At 45.8% G+C, this 20,450-nt stretch overlaps 1 protein-coding gene across 1 annotated transcript; it reads left to right on the top strand.

Moving 5' to 3' along the window:
- Nucleotides 1-961: 961 nt before the first annotated feature.
- On the top strand, nt 962-18,781 carry LOC135477953 (diphosphoinositol polyphosphate phosphohydrolase 2-like). Its single transcript, XM_064758189.1, has 4 exons — nt 962-1,073; nt 15,449-15,604; nt 17,260-17,344; nt 18,150-18,781. The coding sequence occupies exons 1-4, from the start codon at nt 975-977 to the stop codon at nt 18,245-18,247; spliced, it is 438 nt and encodes a 145-aa protein (XP_064614259.1). The 5' UTR covers nt 962-974; the 3' UTR covers nt 18,248-18,781.
- Nucleotides 18,782-20,450: the final 1,669 nt, after the last annotated feature.

Below are 20,450 nucleotides of genomic sequence, written 5' to 3'. Positions count from 1 at the left end.
GGAACTGTGGATTTACCTATTTGTGGACTGAGACTAACACTTGAGATGGAGACTCCGTGTGTTTGCACCGGAATTGTGTCTGCTGAAATCTCCGAAAGAAACTATTTATTGTGTTGTTTACATTGTTTTGTGTAATCTACATATGTCGTACTATTTAGTTTAGATTATTCATTTATATGTATAGAATTTATCTAATTATGTCCGTGTTTCTTTGTGTGATGGTTATGGATGTGTGAGAGTTGAACAAGCCATTTCTTACAGTTTTTATTCTCCGATTTAGCGATATCTTTAAAGTAACAGAGAGTGTTTGAAGGACTACCACTTACATATGCCGAAGGCATTTAGTCAAGGGACAAACATGCCCATGCTCGTAAATACATGCCATACAGTGTCAACACTAGCGCATGAAGTGATCCCCGATAGATAGCCCTGAATTAAGGCGTGTAACATCTACTTGAACATATACACGAAATGCCTCTACTCGTATACAGTCTATTCGCTCCATGCTCGTCAGTAAATTACCCCTGTGTTGAAGCAGCACATTATACATTCGTGTAAGTCCTTGGGGGGAGGGGGGGGGGGGGCGTATATGTCAGCGTGTATTAAATGGAAATGAGGGTTCTGTTCCCGTGTGTACAGGAATCAACCCGCGAGGGCTGTCCCTCACGAAAACAATCAAAGTGGCCTAGCTGGAAGCTATATTTAGGCGGTATGTCTCATGTTTTTCTTCTCACAGAAGCGCCAGTGGCAGTTCGCTGTATTACAGGAGTGTTACTCCATGTATGTATATATATATATCTATATATATATACTTGTACACACACGTCTATACTGAACCACCTGCGTTGCATGCAAGCCTGTAGTGTCTAGTAAGACACTGGAGTATAGGCTTACTTCTGACTCCTACTCATCCGGCGTCCCGTTTAGTGGCTGGCCCAGGGAGTTGTCTCACTTCGACAACCGACACAACCGTAATGCCGAAGGTGAAGCCCGGTTCTACCCGAACGTATGACAAGGAGGGTTATCGACTACGAGCCGCAGCCATCTGTGTACGCGACCCAAATGAAAATGAGGTATGATCAAAGAATTAATGATTTCGTAACAGTAGTGTATGGTTATATAATAGTGTAAAACGACCAAAAAGAATGAGGTGTGGCTAGTGGACCAGTGTTAAATGCGGATGAATGATAGTGAAGTGAAATCAGACAAGACGTCCGGTACGAGAAATCGGACAACCTTGACGGCGGAAACAAACAGAGTACCCATAGTCGCCTAAAATCCTGAGGGAAAAAGGGGGCGGGGAGGGGCTTAGAGCGCTGTTTGTTTTTGAATTGCCTAATCAGAGAAGATGTTTGTTCAGTCTCATCCACGGACAGGGCGTTTGCGCAATTCTCCTGCAGCCCTCGACAGTGGTCATTGGTAGCTTCCATGTACTCTGTTCGTGCAGGGGCAAGTATCCTTCCGTCTATTACCTCTGCTAAAAACCCCCACAGATCTTAAGTATGGAGACTATTTACGGTTCATCTCAGTGACACCAGGTGTAGCTGAAGTACGTTGTATTGCGTTGGAAATGCGAGACTTGGTAGTCGACACCTCGCCTCTGTGTAAGTTATGTAAATATTAATGAAGACACTCCTCTTCGACCAATGATAATTTGTACTCTTTGCCAAGAAATTTTACTCGTGCGTTCTTTAATTCATTGGCTATCACGGAAAATGTCACTTTTCACTTGCATCAGAAAATCAGGTGTCTTTTTCTTAAACATGGCATCCTGACATTTCACCGACAACCTATAGAGTGATTTAATTTCCTTTTCACCAACAACGTGCGTCATATAAACAAGGCCACTACCTGGCCCGTTCCGGATTTTAAGGACAAGACCACTGGATGTTGACTGGGTTTCAGTTTTATTCCAGACCCTTTTGCATGAACATGAGATCCGACCCCATTTTAAATTAGTTTCAATATAAGCGACAAATGAACTGATTTCTAAAGCGGAAGTGACGAATGTGATACATTTAGGCAGCACAAAAACATCACGATATATATATATATATATATATATATATATATATATATATATATATATATATATACAAAGGACCGACAATAGCGCTGGTTCACTGCCACCGTCATACACTTCGCCAGTGAGGTCGCGTGTTCGAGTCCAGCTCTGGCTGCTTTAGCTGCCTTTTAAAGTAAGGTTGTTTTTCTGGTACCTGGAGGAGAATGGCTGTTTGCTTCAAGTATTCCGGCATCCTGCACCCATAAACCTAAACCATGTAAGTGAAAAAATTCTTAATTCCCGTGCTGCAAGTAAACATCAATCAAATAAAGAAATGAACGAAAGTATATATATAACAGAGAATGGAGTCTACTCCTTTTGAAATGAATGAGTGATGGAATGATTGTGGTTGAATTCAGCTTGCCTTCTTTCGGCCATATCGTGATAATATACTGTTTTGAAATGCCAAGAATGCCAAAACAGCTGCCGAAAGTTAAATAAATGTGCCTGTCAGCAAGCCAGACGTCCTCAGTTTAGCAGACGGTGAGCCCGAAATGTATCAATAGACATAACGCAACCATTGTTTTGAAGCTATTAGCCCAGCCTAGCTGCATTACACAGGCTGTCTGGGAACAATCTGACATGTTAACAATTATAATATCCGGATCTAGAAGGTTAAGGGCGGGGAGGGGGGGGGGAGAGGTGCAGAGGGGTACCCACCCAAACACAAGAACGGTGAAGAAATTTTTTTTACATTTGTAACTACATACATTAACAGTTGTATTTTTCCTTGAGTTTTCACGGTGAACGCGTTTCATGTGATGCACAACCTTTGAACGTGGTATAGCTTTAAACTATAGTACATGCACGTAAGTAGTACAGAATGTTGCAAACGTGTCTCATTGTGGGGGCGAGACGCGCAAACGGACCAATGTGTGCAGTTCCTTCAGCTCCATGTCGCGCCAAAACGGAGCCATGGGTTCGCGCCAAAACTGGCCAATGGGTGAGCTCCACTTCGTTCGCGCCAAAACTGACCAATGGGTGAGCTCCCTTTCGTTCGCACCAAAACTGACCAATGGGTGAACTTCATTCACACCACACGCGAGAGCAGCTCCTTGGGTGCGGCTTCTTCAGCTCCTTGGCGCCCAAGCTGACCCATGGTTGATCACGTGATCGGTCAAAGCGCCGGAATTTGTTGTCAAATGCATGTACACTGAATAATATATACATATTCGCTGTCTTTGATAGGTTCACTCACTATACAGGGACGACACTGGACTATGCCTCGCACCGGCCGCCACCCACCTCGCCAGCAGCCGCCGCAACAGCAGCAGGGACCGGAAGTGGGGTCAAAGAACGCTGGCGGACAGATACTCAGATACCGCTCTCCATGCATTGTACTACGACCCCGACAGTCCAGCGGCTTACAGCAGCTGTGACCATGAGCAGCAGCAGCAGCGGTCGCAGTAGCAGTCCGTCTACCTCTCCTTCCCCGCCCGCGGTGACGGCGGCGGTGACCGCAGCGGCCTCTCACACTGTACCCTACCTTAACAGCCGAATTGACTCACCCAGTTTCTCCCGTCATGGATATTCGATGGGAGCATCCGTTTACCTGCATCCTCAGCGGGGAAGTGTTTGTAAAACGGTTGGTGGAGCACGCTCAAGCTCTCATTTACCCACCCCGCAGCGCGTCCTCTGGTGTTACAGAGAGTGGCAGCCGTTGTACACCACGTTACACAACGTTCAGTTTAAAGAAAATGTGCCCACCCCGTCAGCATTCGACCCGGGGAGAGGACATTAGTCGTCGGGGACGATTTGATGGCCGAAGCGGACGAATGCGTGACAAAACTCTTTACCAAAAGGCAGCCACCAGCGCAATATCAGCGCGGCGTACATCGTGCAGAACTTGCTCAACAAAACCAAAAATCATCGCACCATCGGTCTGAATGCAAACTACTTGGTGTTGTTAAAAAACCCGCGAGACGCGTCTCAAATTACCAGGATCGCTAAACAGATGGCTCCGGTGCGGACGCAGTACGTGCGCGAGGCGTTTGATGATACCACCGCCGAACCTGAAGGGTATTTGCTGGTGAATTTCAAGCAAATCACACCCGACCACCTGCGACGTCGCACCTACATCTTCTCCTGGGAGACTTCGTATGCACGATCTGCCGAATCAATTGTTTCCACGTCAGCCACCCACGATGTCTCGCCGGCTCCAAAGTTACGGCCCCTTGCTGTCAATACTGGCTCGAACCACCTTGCCATTCAACGCGCCGTATTACGCGGCAATGATCCAGGTTTACTTCGGTGTTTGTGTGAATGTGCCAAGAATGTGTTTAATAGAAACGTTTCACTATCGTGGGCTCAGAAGGGGAAGTTACAGCGGCACAAGACGGGTCTTCGCACCTTGGTCAAGAAAAGTGTTCCCCTACATAAGAAAGAACGGATTGTTCAACGCGGCGGTCTCATTGAGCGCTACTCGTCCACTCCTCAACGCCGCACCAGCCTTCTTCGGTGGCATAATTAAGAGCATAGCTGGGAGGTAAAGCGGGACGCCAAGAAAATGGCCTTGGTGGAGTCACGGCTCTTAGACACGCTCACGCGTCCACCACCTCCGTACCCGTCTCCCGTACCCCGTGTCCAGTAAAATGGACAAACCAGCCGAGACGAAAACATCCCCTGCCAGATCACGGTCTCTGCCAGGCCAATCTCGCCCTCCTCCTCCCGTCAAAACCACTACTACCACCACCACCACACAAGGCCAACCCAAGGGACGACAATAGCGGCGACCTGGACTGCGTCCGTCTCCAGCCATCGTGCCCCCGCTAAAGTGAAGTCCGCATTACATACCGGCGCCAGATGGAAAGACGGTCAGTCCGCCCGGAGATCACCTCACCAACATGTTTTACGTTACCGCTGCCCAGTAACAGCTCACTCGACTACTTCCCCAGCAATACCTTGATGCATTTCACCACCCAACTGTCACAGCCCATGCATTTGACTGGTGACTGGAAATGTGGGCTTGTAGAAATACAATACTACCATACCTTGTTCAACGAGCGGCAAGACGAAGTGTTGTATGTCTTAGACGCCAAAGAGAACCCGCACCGCGCTAAGCATAATTTAACATTACCGGCAGGATATTACCCTTCACCCAAAGACCTCGCCAAGGGCCTGACTGACTTGTTGACACACACACGCATCCTTTTACTCAAGGCTCACGCCGGTGATTTGACGTTCGGTGCGGATTTTGACGTGCAGCGGAAATACAGTCTGCGCTTTCGGAAACAACTGGGGCTCGGGCTCAGCCCACTTCTGAAGCAGCTCATGAATTTAACGCACGATTGGTTCATGGGGCCGGCGGATCTGCCGCATATCGGTGCCGAGGATTTCCGTGCCACCATACCCAAGCTGTACGCGTACACGGACATTGTCGAACCTTTTCTGGTGGAAGGTACGCTGGCGCCGCTGCTGTCGCTGGTCACCAGGAATGGGAAGTACGGTCAACACATCTACAACACCTTCCAACACGTGGGATACATTCCCGTACGGCGCAAGCATTCCAACCCGGCGCATTTGAACGCAGTAAAGTGGCGATCACACTTCACTTTCAACAGCGGGACGCATTACCTGTGCAATGAACGTCGTAGACGACTCCGCCATGTGCCGATCCTGCATCCACACAAATTACACCAAGCAAGCCGGCTGAGGTGAGTTACTTTTGTGTTGAGGTGCCGTTGTACAGCGCAGTCACGGCTTGCTCGGCAGTTTCATCAAAATGGCACAGCCCTTGTTAAAGCCGACTGTGAAAGCGTTGGGTAAAACTGCATCACGTGCCGGACTGAAAGTCATGGACGACGTTTGGTACGAGAGAGTGCCTGTGAGCCAGGCCTTGGAACGACGCGCTCTTGGGGTGGGCGGAACAGCTGGTGGTCAAAGCCCGTCGCTACGCCCAGTGCAGGATGCTGGGCGAGCTGAACGGGGTGGGAAGGACGTTTATAAAGTGGAAGGTCCGACACACCGCTCCAACTCGTCACCTGCACGGAGGACCAAGAAAACGCGCCACTCCCATTTGTCTTCGCCTGCCCGTTGGGCCCAGAAGCCGTACTCTCCCTCGCCAACCTCGACGCACCAGACCCCTCTCCGCACCGGATATAGTTAGCTATCGCCACGGTTCTGGGACGCCTGCACTGCGACATGTTCCTGCAACGGCGCCACCTGCTGAACAACGTGAGCATCCACATCCGTCCCACCTCGTCCAAGGACGCGCTTGCCCTGATGTCCGGTGAGGAAGGCCCCGACAACAAGACCCGCTTGGAGGAAGTGTTGATCTTTGTGCGCAAAGTTAAAATCACCAACAGTGTTCAGCTGGAGTATTTAAAAGCGTTGGCTAAAGCCCCTGCCAAGTACCTTATCCGCCGCATGCTAACCAAGTATTTCTCCGTGCGCAAAGGCCACACCCGCATCATCGAACAAAACCTATTTCTGGGCAGTTTACCGACATGTTTAGAGTTGGGATGTGTGAGCAACACGATTTTTGACGGCAGCTACGCTAAAAGCCGGTTCCATTTCCAGCACTTCTTCGGCAACTTCGTCGCCTTGCAAGTCAGCGGACGTCAAATTCCTGCCAAGCCCCTGACACCCGACTTCGAGACGGGGAATTTCATGAAAACGTACATGAACACGGGAAAAGTGCTTCACGACAAGGGAATCTCCAAGCTTTGCGCCGCGTTCCCCAAAGGCAACATGCTGTTTTGCTTTGACTTGACCCTCAACCTCCAAGACGATCACCAATTGAACCTGGTCCAGAAAGGTGATTTGCGCCTGGAGATGCGGTTTGCCAGGCCACTGCCGGAAACCATTAACGTGGTGTGCCATGTCGAATTAAGCAATATCATAGAAATAGACAAAGCCAAAACAAAAAGTGCTCTGTGGCTTCGCCAGTTGAAAAAGCAGAACAACATGGAAACTGTGCAGTTGCGACGTGTGCTACAGGCGGACGTGTTTACCCGCACCGTGCTGGGGGCATGTCTACACTCGAGACCACCTCCCTAACCAAGTGACCAACACACCCTGGGCCGGCGTCATCAACACAGGCACGTGCCTCCGCCTGGGACAACATTGGGTAGCCGTCTTCATAGATATGTGTCCAGACCCATCCGTCTCTGGAGAGAATGCTTTGATTCGTACGTACTCCGACCTCTCCACACCGATATCACTGCTTGGCTCAACCGGAGGACACACCACTGGACGTGGAATGAACGGCGGCTGCAGAGTCTTGACACGGCCGTGTGCGGACAAGATTGTGTATATAACTTAACCCGGCGGGCTCGAGGTCGTCCCATGGATGCTATCATACATACGTTGGACACGTCGAGCACGACATACGAAAACGACTTATTGATGTTCGATTGGGTTACCGCCAGTTTGGGGCCCAGCCCCCGTCTTTTATCACTTTATCAGGCAATGGGCTGCAAAATAACCTTCTTTCCATGTTTTTCTCCTGTTCCACACGTTATGAGACAAAAAAGAATAAAGAGAAAATGACACTCGCATACAGTGGTGTTTTGACCTAATTTATTTTAACCTTCAACGGCAACACATTGTAAGGGCATGGTATATAACCGTCGGGGATAGTCCGGTCAAATATCCAGGCAGGTGGTGCTCACACTGTCCGGCAGTACTTTACGCTTCACGTAAAAATAGGCGAAAGCATCTTTCCGTTGCGTGTAGGAATACAACTCAACTTTGAAGAGCCCTGGCGTACGTGTACGAAAATCGTAGTGGTCGCGTCGAGGCAACCATTTGTCCCGCTCCGCCTCACATAACGCCCACAGTTTAGGTTTAACCAAAGATTCCCAGTCTGGGTTAGACCAGGCCATGTACGCGGAGTCCGTATCCCTCTCGCAGTACTGCAAGACCGCCTTGTTAAAAAAACGAGTCATGAAAAGTCATAGTAAAACACTAAAATATGGAGTTTGGCATACTGGTACACCATACAATCTATTTGCAAGGGTAGGTTGTAACGAATGGTCCTCTTGCTTCACACCTCCTCGAAGTGTCGTCATCGATTTGGTCGAGGGTACTGCACCGTTAACTCTCCAGTAACTTGGGCGTCTTCGTCAGGTCATAGATTTTCACATCCACATGCCGGTCTTGGTTTGTCACGATTTTGCCATAGCTGGAATTTCCCAACAGCTTCATCCTTTCCCCCGATAACAGCCTTGGAAGGTTCGGCGTCCCGCTCTCGCCGGGCTTGGGTGGCAGCACCCGAAAATGTTTGGAAGTCTCGCTCGGGCGTGTACTCCATCACTTGGTAGATGCGGGTCACTACCAACCCGTGAGCGAGATGCCACTGGAGCAAGGGGGTGGCCAACAGAATTTCCTCCCGATCAGCATTCGCCTTGAACCGGGTATGATCTTATTTACCTCCGCGAACTCCGCCATGCTGGTTTCGGCTCACATCGATGTTTTTAAATATGGGTGCACATTCCTCAAAGCCCGCTTTGAGATGGTCCGGCACGTGGATGTCGCATTCGACGAAGCCAAACAACCGGCCTTGAACGACAGCCTCCACCAGCTGACCTTCCGTCTTGGGCTGTCACTGTGGCGGGGGTAAGCCGTACTGCTGCAGGAAGGCGCCCAAGGCCGGGTTCGTTTTCCGCAGGCGAAGAAACTCGCACTGCCATATGGATATCAGCTCGTACCCCTGGTGGCGGACGTAGGCCTCGTTCTTGCTCACTTCTTGGCGCAAGTCTTGAGGCTTCAACCCTCGCCGGTAGTTGTAGCTTAGCTCACCTTGGCGTGGGTGATTCAGGTGACAGCTGTGATAGTGCTAGTAGCAACCGTGGAACTGGAAGACGGTGGAAGGTACGTCGATGTTGGCGAACCCGTCTACGGGGAGTTGCCTATCACCGATCCATTTCTCGGTATGGTTCAGCCTGTGGCGGATGGGTACCCCCAGCTGACCCGACTGCCAGTCCAGCCATTTTTCCGTCGCGGTGCCGGAGGGAACGAACTTCTCCCTGTCACGTCGCGATCGGATGTAGTGACCCGTCGGCATGGGTGAGGCAAGGCAAGCCAAGCACAATCCGTCAGGATCGAACCCAACGATCTGCTGACAGAGCTTACCTCCCCGTATACAGGTCACGCCTCGTTCGTGGTACCGATGAAAGTTGATGCTCGGCTCGCCCACGCTGTTTTTCTTTAGGCAGTCGTGCATGTCTTCTCTTTCTCACGGATGAACGTGAACATTGAGCGCAAATCGTGACACAAGTAGCGGAGGGTGAGCCCTGGTATGCTAATACAGTCTTTGAAGACGCCGACATGCATGGTTTGGTAGAACACCACCATCTTCTCGGCCGCCTCCATGAAGGGGATCACGTCCAGTTTATTATACCACCGCAGCAAATCTTTTACGGTACGCATGTCGTGCTTCCTCCACGTCTCCTGCAGGGTCTTGTACTCCCGTGCCCGGCTGGTGGGTCAGATCGTTATCGAAAGCGTGGCGGGGTGGGAGCGATGTTTCCTCCAGCCGGGCGAGGGAGTCCATGTAGCTGTAACAAAACTTTCCTTTGGTGACGCGGAAGTCATAAGCTGTTACCCACTTGTCGTAACTGTAATTAGGGGCCCGGTAATTTTGAATGTCCAGAAATTTCGGTTGCGGCGTGTGGAGTGCCATGTGGTTATTGTTACGCTTGATAAAACACTCCAAATCACCGTCCTTGACCAGGTTGGGTTAAAGCTGTTGCTTGATCAAGTTCAGTTCGTAGTTACCCGAGTTATCCTCGGCTATCTTTAAAGATTTGGGCTTAGAGGAGCCGCACAGCGCCATCTGTGGTGCCTAGTAATGATTTTTTTATTCAATTTTACATAAAAAGGCACCAAATCCAGAGAATATGACCACAGAAACGTGTTAGGCAACATGTAGGTACAAAATAAGCTTATAACTTGGAAGCATACCGCTATGTAACATTCGCTGTGCCACTCAGCAAGCAGTTCACCAGTAAATCTCAAGTATCGAAAATAGGACCATTTATAGTACGTAATACGGCATATGTTTATAGTACGGTGAGTTTTCGGGTATACCAACTGAGAAAGAAAAGTCCTTTTTTGAGGTGATGTATCCGTACTAGACGGGGGCATCACCGCGTGGACGCTAAACAACATAATGAAATTCTCATTAACATGATCCTAATTCCAGGAGTTCAAAAGAAAGTGCAGCCGGCGTCCATGGGGGGCTTACAAAATACGTTATTGATTTTTTTGTCTATCAGGCCAGGCGGCCTGTATGGCTAATCTAAGCCCACTTGTCTTTTTTTTCTCATACCCCTCGCTCACTGAACGACGCTGCGCGGACCTCAACGAATTAACCGTGCGGGAAAACAGAGTTGCTCTTGCGCGTGACATCAGATTTGGCTCGAAATGGAGCTCACCCATTGATCAGTTTTCGCGTAAAATCGAGCTGAAGGAGGTGCTCTCGGGCTTGACGTCACGCACACCCATTGGTCAGTTTTGGCGCAAAAGGGACATCATCCATTGGTCAGTTTTGGCGCGAAAGAGCTGAAAGAGGTGTTGTAGTTGGTTTGTTGGCTGGCCTTGCTTGACGTGTGACGTCACACGTATGCGCTTATGGGAGCGCGGACTGAACGAAACACCCGCTCCACCCAATTTGCTCCGCCCATATGCTACACGTTCGGCCCCTTTACTACATAAGGAGCTGCTCAACCCCCAACATACCAAGACCGCGTGGTTGTTCATTGGTCCGACACGCCTGAAGGAGTTCCTCTCGTGTGTGCTGCGAATGGAGTTCACCCATTGGTCAGTTCTGGCGCGAACCCATGGGTCCCTTTTGGCGCGAAATGGAGCTGAAGGAGCTCCACTCATTGGTCCGTTGGTGCGCCTCGCGTGACGTGTGACGTAACGCGCATGCACTGACGTCACACGTATGCAGGAGCGCGGACTCAACGATATGCAAATCCATCCACAAACCCCTCCCCAATGAGACACGTTTGGAACATTCTATACTACTCATGTATTTTTATCTGCATGAAATAGCCTATCTATTGGTGTAACCTATGTCTTGAATATAATACGGAAGAATTTGTTTTCAAAATGCTCTGCCTCTATTGTATTAATGTAGCCCCGTGGCAATCTGTGTGTTGTGAATCCTCTAGAAGACTTGACATCTGAAGACAGCATGATTTATTGTCGCCGTTTAACGTTGCGGTATACAGCATAATACGGGTGTATGTTTTAATTTGTGTGTGACATATTAATGGTTAGATAAAATGATTATTCCTTATTCAGACAGATGAAGTGCCTATGACTGATTCTTATTTATCTATAAATGCGTCTTGCTAAATACACAACTTTGGCTACTATAGGTCTAAAGATTCTCTTCTTCTTTTCATAATTAGCATGAAATTAGAAAGTATTCAAAATTATATTATAAATTTGGAAATTCTTTCGATGAGATAAGGCTCTTTTACGAAGCTTTTAACAGAGTGAAAAAAAAATTCAGCAGACTCGTACATCTGCATGTGGCAGCCATTTAAAACTCCGAGCCCTGACTCCTAAACCCGGTCCACTGACTATTAGCCTGTTCATTTCTTTCTCAGCTTTCCGCTCCGAACTCTTTAATACCCTGCGTCTCCGGAACACAATCTAACTTTGAATGAATGAAAACTCGACCATACAACAGCCTAGGGTCGTGGAGCTTCCATGGCCAACTCTGCCCTTGGAACCCCACCTTATGTGTTTAGATAGGCTCTTAAAATACTACCCAGCCACCCTCACCCGGTCCCCAAAAATAATTTTTTTATTGCTTTGTACTCTTTAAATAGATACAGAATCCATGCTGATTGGCTGAGAGTTTAGTTATGGTTCCCAGGGTTAAATCTTGCAGCCTTGATCTCTGTTGAATAAATGTACCATACCCAAAAATCAGCTTAGGTAAGACAAAGCTTGGGAAGGGGACAGATGTCAGTGACTTGCCTTAGTCCTTGGTACGTGGTTTCCTCTAGTATCAGGTGCCCGCAATGTGCAAATAACCTCAATCATTCAACTGAAATGTTTCGCATCCAGTCCGTTTATTTGATGTTCACAGTATACTGGCATTTAAATAAAGGCAGGCAGGATTTCAACGGTATAGATCTCGTGGTACGATTGCATGAAAATACATTAGTACATGCTCTGTATACCGTCTTTATATAAATGTCAACATACTGTGTAGAAAACGAATTAAAAACAAACAGGCTGATCGGCGGTAGAGAAAGATCACAGTGTTCCGACAACGATTTCTCCACAGAGCTCTTTAATGTCTAATATGTCCCAAGAGAAGCTCTTAGGAGGCAAAAAATATTACCGTATACAATGCATATTAATTTCCTCCAAACGACCGAGAACCTGTAGATATATCACTTAACATAAGTCTTTCCTGTGAATATATCACTTAACATAGTCCTTCCTGTAGATGTATCACTTAACATAAGTCTTTTTTTTGATATATCACTTACCATAGTCCTTCCTGTAGATATTTCACTTAACTTAGTCCATCCTGTAAATATATCACTTAACATAGTCCTTCCTGTATTTATTTATTTATTTATTTATTTATTTGATTGGTGTTTTACGCCGTACTCAAGAATATTTCACTTATACGACGGCGGCCAGCATTATGGTGGGAGGAAACCGGGCAGAGCCCGGGGGAAACCCACGACCATCCGCACGTTGCTGACAGACCTTCCCACTTATCCTTCCTGTAGATATTTCACTTAACATAGTCCATCGTGTAGATATATCACGTAACATAGTCGTTCCTGTAGATATATCACTTAACATAGCCCATCCTGTAGATATATCACCTAACATAGTCCTTCCTGTAGAAATATCACTTAACATAGTCCCTCCTGTAGATATATCACTTAACACCGTGGGCGACCCTAGCCTGATGTGTTGTGATAGTCGCCCCCTGCCCCCGCTATCATTCTCCACTAAATCCGCCTTTGACATCAAGCTACGTGAAACAGTCATAGAATATACTGTGTTTTTATTGATGTTTTGAAGGAAGCTACAGTATTTTCCCCGTAAGTTTAGGCCGTACGTTAAATGTATTATCAAAAAGGAAAAGTTTTCAGTGATGTATTTGCAGGTGGGATGTGTTAAAGTAAAGGAAACAAAAGGTAACTCATCTTTATTGGTAATACCACCGAAATCTATGTCCAAAACTCATTTTACTTATTCATCTTGACAAGTGCCACATTCTTATTAAGATGGCTGTATATTGTGTGATGTATCCACTGGAAGACCGTGCGTTAAGTGATATGTCCTCAGAAAAGACTATGCGTTAAGTGATATATCCACAGGAGGGTTGTACGTTAAGTGATATATCTAAAGGAAAGACTGTAGGTTAAGTGACATATCCACAGGAGGTCTGTATGCCACAGGAAGAACTATGTTAAGTGAATGCATCTACTGGAAGAACTATGTCAAGTGATATATCCACACGAGGGCTGTATGCTACAGGAAGGACTGTTAAGTGATATATCTACAGGACGGGCTATGTTATGTAGTATATCTACAGGAAGGACTTATGCTAAATGATATGTATACAGGAGGGACTATGTTAAGTGATATATCTACAGGGAGGACTATATTAAGTGATATATCTACAGGAAGGACTTATGTTAACTGATATATCTACAGGAAGGACTTATCTATGGTAAGTGTTACATCTACAGGAAGGACTATGTTACGTGATATGTTCACAGGGAGGACTGATAAGTGATATATCCACAAGAAAGACTATCATAAATAATATATCCACTTATGTTAAGTGATATATTTACAAGTTGAACCATGTTAAGTGATGTATCTACATCTAGGACTATGTTAAGTGATATATCATCGGATTAAGGTGGCTGTATATTATGTGATGTATCCACTGGAAAGACGGCGCGTTAAGAGATATATCCACAGAAAAGACTGTGCATTCAGTGATGTATCCACAGGAGGACTGTACGTTAAGTGATATATCTGTAGGAAAGGCTGTACGTAAAGTGATATATCCACAGGAGGACTGTGCGTTAAGTGATATATCTATATGAAAGACTGTACGTTACGTGCTGTGTCCACACGAGGACTGTGCGTTAAGTGATATATCTATAGGAAAGACAATGCGTTAAGTGAAATATCCACAGGAGGACTGTACATTGAGTGATACATCTATAGGAAAGATCTGTATGTTAAGTGATATATCCACAAGAGGACAGTATGCTACAGAAAGGACTATGCTAAGTGACATATCTGCAGGAAGGACTATGTTAAGTGATATATCTACAGGAAGGACTGTGTTAAGTGATATAATTACAGGAAGACTATGTTAAGTGATATAATTACAGGAAGACTATGTTAAGTGATATATCTACAGGGAGGACTATGTTAAGTGATATATCTACAGGAAGGACTATGTTACGTGATATATCTACAGGAAGGACTATGATAAGTGATATATACAAGTAGGACTACTGTCATCAAACAGCAACATATACGCGGTTATAAAGAGTAACTGTGCTTTGAAATGTTCTGAAATAAGGAAGAGTGTCAGAGAATACATTCCGCATTACGGTAAGGGCGGAAAAGATACACCAGGATACGGAGTGTCAAACTACGTTATGTCCTACATGAAGGGCATGGACTACGTGACACTTTTTTCACGTGGTGATAAATATTTCCTCTGTCTCCAGTTCCTCTGATCCGCCATTTCTATCTTTCGCTAAAACGTCTGACTCCAGCCAATGCAAACCAGCAGTTATGTGTAAACGACACGACATCAGGCCAGGCCTGATGTTATGACTGTGAATGAATACAACCAAGCCAGACTGGTGAACGTAATCAATACTTTGGTATCTGCAAGGTGCGTGTATTGACACCGAAACAGGATTCCAGCACTTGCCCGACGTCAGAGAAATTTTCATGACATCAAGGATATTCCCTGTTCTGAAGGGTCCGATATTGGGCTTGTGAACATTACGTCAGAGCTGTGATATCAGAAGCCATTTGTGATCTTTTGGTTAAAAATAAGTAGCTCTTTAGCCTGGAACTTGCGTATCTTGATTTTCCCCGTGCTATGCCCGGTTTCCTTCCTCCCTCGTGTAAGTGGAATATTCTTGAGTACGGCGTAAAACGCCAATCAAATAAATAAATGAAATATTAAGAAATACAACAGACGGTTGTAAATGTAAGAAATGTATGTGTATCTCTAATTGTCCATGCATAATAGTATGTAATAATAATATACTAATACATAGCCATCTTGCTGTGTCATGTGATCATTAATCGGATGCGTTGGTAGCAGTAAGTGATCAACATTGTTAAGTTTATTGGAAATCACAGTCAGTATCAGTTTACAAATATTTCTTTATGTTTTTTTTCGTCCAGGTTCTCTTGGTTTCCAGTACAATAGATTCGGACAAGTGGGTAATGCCCGGGGGAGGGGTGGAACCCTGGGAGGATCCGGAGAGCGCGGCCCTGAGAGAGGCCTACGAGGAAGCAGGGATCAGAGGTCACGTGATCGGCCGCCATGGAATCGTAGAAGTGAGAAAGTTTATCGTTAGCCTTGCTTTTATCAATATTTTTTCTATTACTATTTTATCACAATTTTTTTTAGTTTTTATTTTAGCTCAAACTTAAAATAAACCGATTCAACATCAAAAGAAAACGAGTTCAACGGGTTTGCAGACATGTTTCTGCAGACATCTGCGATCCTCACCCGGCCTCCATATATCATAGAATGTTGGCAGAGGTCATTTTTCATACCTAACTGTACGTCAGTCTATACATAAGTGAGGTGCTACCTCAGCGGACTTGACAACCAGGTTTTCACATAATAAACAATCTTTCAACCATATGACGACCCGGAGTCATTTGGTATGTGGACATATACAGTGTCTTATGGACATACACTATGTCTTCTTGTGGCAAGGCGAGTATTTACATCACCCGTATTGCAATATGTTCCTCTATGGTCTGTATACATCCTGAAATCGTAGTTTTGAGATGTGACCCCCTTACAGAAGCTTAACAGACGACCCTTCGAAGACGGACTGATGCAACAAGTGTATGCTGTTGCAAAGTGTATTTATTTATTTATTTACCTTTATTTATTTGAGTGTTTTTTAATTCAAGACTCAAGAATTTTCAAGTTATACGATGTTGTTCAGTTTTATGGGTGGAGGAAACCGGAGTGCCCGGGGTAAAACACCCGACCTTCCTGATGAGCTTTCACACGTCTGACGTACTGATATGCACCTGGACCATAATGGGAGCAAGCAAGTTGTCCTAGATTATGCAACAAACCTTAGATTGCGCAACTGGCCACACAAAGGTCTCTGACTGCTTATTGTCACGAAGCCCCCATGAACAGTGTGAGCGTTGTAAAGTACAGAAAAGTTAGTTATATCAAAACGTCGACTGGTGAGGTTGATTACGACGAGAGTGCATCTAAACACGACGAGAATGCGTTAGAACGCAACTGGAATGTGGCCGATCACGACTGGAGTGTGGCTGAAAACGACACAAATGTGAACAAACAAAACTTGAGCGCAGACAAACAAGACGAGAGTACAGCCAAACACGACGTGAGTGCAGTCGAACTCGACGTGAATGAAGCCCAACCCGACGGGAGTGCAGCCAAACACGACAGTAGTGCAGCCGAACACGATGGGAGTGCGACTTTATTGGTCAAGCGGAAGTGGTCTCATTATTGGATGACTGATTACACCGCTATCACAACGAACACCTCTATCTTAAATGTAATGAAAACTATGAAGACTGGGAAAACTGTCCATTTTCTTTGATCCTGTGGGCCGTTGGCCTAATATCTATACCGGTACTTGTTTCGTTTTACTTAAACTTCAACATGGGGCTTCCGCGGCGTTATAGTTAACGTGCTAGCACATACCAGTGACCCTGAAGCCTCTTACCAATGCGGTCGCAGTGAGTTCAAGTCCAGGTTTTGCTGGTCTCCCCTCCTCTCGGGCTTGGGACGGCCTGCCAACAACCTGATGATGGTCGTAGGTTAACCCTGTTTCCTGCCATCCTAATGTTGTCCGCCGCTGTATAAGTGACATTTTGTCGAGCACGGCGTACAATACCCGTCAATGAATAAATACGTAAGAGTTGAGCAATCTTTGGTTATACCTTCATACTATGCAAACTTCAATCACATTATCTATCACATCTTGTTTCAGGATGCCAGCAGACGAGAACGGACTTGGGTGTTTTCTCTTGGTGTTGTACAGCTGTTGAATACTTGGCCAGAGTCGGAACGATTGGGTTCGTGCATCTATTCGTAGATAATTTGACTGACCCATAGTTTAGCTCATTTCCTTCTCCTTGTGACGCTGGTGTCGTGACATTCAGGGGATTTAAATTAGTGATTTATGGCTATACAAGCTCTGGTGGTACGGGTGTCTTGAAAATGACAAGTGCCCGGTCGATGACTTCTGGGATGCAAGCACCAGTATACTGCTCCCTAGTCCATATACGTATTAAACCGTACACTGGTATGAAACAAACTTTTAAGAGAGAAAATACCTCATAGTGATCTCAAGATCACGAATTTATGTGGTCGTCTTGCACACGGCTTAACAGGGGATTTTTGATTTCAAACTCTTTCATCAGTAATGGTAAAAACAGTCCTACTGTCCCACGTGACTAGTCAGAAATGTAAGGCAACTCTTTTTAATCACATATACTATAATACAGGTTTCTGAAGGAAAACTTCACTAAGACTTATTTTGGAGCAAATGAACGATGGAAAAAGTTGAGGAACTGAAAGCTTATGAACTTAATAAGTTTTTGAAGGAAAATATGTCGTGCCTGCACTAGCAGGTCGAGACAGGTCATCAGTAAATTAATGTCAGCAGAAGTTGCCCAGCATTTTTGAGAAGTCACAGTAGGATTTTATACGACTTTTGGAACAAGAGAAGTACGAATTCAAAACTGTTTGTTAACAACAATCATGCGTAACACTTACAGTTTCTGTGTTATTATTCCGCTCAGAAATTTTTCTTACCTTTAGTCTTTCAACGGCTCCATATGAAACAGTTTATACGGGATGATACAACTACTATTGTAGGTCGCAAAAGAAAATGGTTTGACCTTGACGACGCAAGAAATTGTCTGGCCCTTTATAAACCTTTCCAAGTGAAGTGCCTAGAGGCTATGCTGAGATAACATCGCCTGTTGCAAGTACGAAAACAAGGTTAAGCTTTGGTAACACCTACCTTTAACAATGCTACTGTACAGGAAAGTCACATGCTTGTGTATGTCAGGAGACAAGCTCGACAGTGGCGTTATTGTGTCATTCCGGGGAAAATCGGTACAATGGGAAGAAAATGTCCTTTCCGTAACGACATGGCGGTTAGAACGACACGCGGTTACAACGACATGGCAGTTACAACGACATGACGGTTACAACGACATGGCGGTTACAACGACATGGCAGGCCTCGGACCCCCATTAATTTTCCATAAGCGACAATGTTAACGTCTAGCGCTGTAGCTCAGTCCCAAACATTCCGTGGCCAATAAGCTTTGGTGCATACCTGGCCTAGCCTGGGAGAAACAAGCCATAAAAATCTTGACATAGGTTGACCGTCAAAATCTGGACCTTTCCATGCCGGCAGCTGGGAGGCGTGCCTAGCAACGCCAAGGGGACGTCACTCGCAGCCTCATCACTACCTCACACCTTGTGTCCTCTCACCCAGAATTTCAAACTTTCATCAATAAAAGCTCATACCTCCTCAAAGTTTAGACAGTTTCTAGCATTTTAATACCAAGCATGCACCTGCGCACCAAAAATGGACGCCTGGGAGCAAAAAAAGACTTTATACCCTCAAATTCACAGAACTACAATCGTAGAAAAACGGAAGTTGTAATGGGGGTCTGTGTCCTATCACATCAGCCAACTTTTTTCAAAATCAATAATTTTCGCACCACATAATTCCTGACACTTCTGAACCTCACAGGCAAAATTAGGGCTTGATACATGCAGAAAGTTTGGAGTTGGAGTACCCCCTTCTTGGAGATGTGTCTTTTTTTCAGGGTAAAAAAACTCTGAAGGGTAAACTTTGAAACTTTGCAGTGCATATACCGGTCAAGATATCTCCATCAGGTCAACTGCTTTGGAAAGACAAGATGTTTATCTGCATGAAAAGTTAAAAAAATCACATTGACAAAGCACTTTAGACTTTTCAAAAGCAACCATTTAGAGAAATATACATTTTTAAGAAGACTTTTCTACTCAGAGCAGCTTTAAATATCAAAGTTACAAGCCAAAAGTGTCAAAGCATACATCAAAATATAGGCAATTTATCTGACAATTAAATGTCAAAATATAAGACATTTACATGAGCAACTATGTGAAAAAAATTGACTGACAGTGTGGTAGGGGGTATCAAAGCGGATTGTCACAATTTCGGAACAATCATTTGTGACCAAAATCAAAGCAAGAATAATGCTTGTGATGAAGACCTGCTCACAGGCACTTTTTCAGTGGATAGGACTTAAGAAAAGACTAGTATCCCAGTTCCCCTTTGAATAACATGATGAAACCTTTTAAAAGACCACCAAGCCAGGCACTCCCCCCCCGCCCTTCTCCCCCATGACTGCTGATTGGCTGACCAGCTCACCATGCAAAAACCTCCCTGCACCATTGCTGTTGTCTCACAGCAGGTTATTACTCTGCACAGTCACATCAAAGGGTGTCACATTGGCATCTACAACAGATAAACAGAGAGGAAAAACATGAATTTAACATTTCCAATCAGGCAGCCACCAAGTACACCTATATTGGCCAGTCTGACAGTTAACAAGGCAAACAATCTACCCCAAAACACCATGAAGGGAGACAGAAAGAGGAAACAGTCTAGATTTCAAGCTGGAAAGGCCCAGGATCGCTCAAATAACCTGTCAGCAGTTACAGACATGCTGAATCCTGTGCCTGGGTGTTCCTTGATGGACACAGATTTCCAGCCCAATCAGGAGGCTGTAAGAACACACCAGCCTGACACAAAGAGAATACAGCGGCCAAGACGGTGCAAGGTAGATTCCACATCTGGATCAGACAGAGATACACATGAGCGGGAATGGGCTGCTGAAGGAATGCGACTCATAGATATACAGAAAATGGTGTGTACATGGAACAAAGTTATGCTTGAGCACAGTGAGACCAAGGACCACTGTCCACTGCCCAGGTTAGAGATAGCTGCAGAGAAAAAATGGGGTTTACCCTGGGCGTTCAGTTTTAAGTGCTGTGACTGTGACTATGTATTTGGCTGCCACAAATTCTACAAAGAGGTAGAATGCAACAGACCTGGCCAAAAAGCTGCGGCGGTGAACCAAGCTCTTCAAGTAGGCCTCCAGGACACACCAATGGG

Source organism: Liolophura sinensis, chromosome 11 (genome assembly GCF_032854445.1).
Source record: "Liolophura sinensis isolate JHLJ2023 chromosome 11, CUHK_Ljap_v2, whole genome shotgun sequence".
In the NCBI taxonomy this organism is placed as follows: Eukaryota; Metazoa; Mollusca; class Polyplacophora; order Chitonida; family Chitonidae; genus Liolophura; species Liolophura sinensis.
Note: the sequence above shows the minus strand (reverse complement) of the source record. Positions and strands in the feature narration are given on the sequence as shown.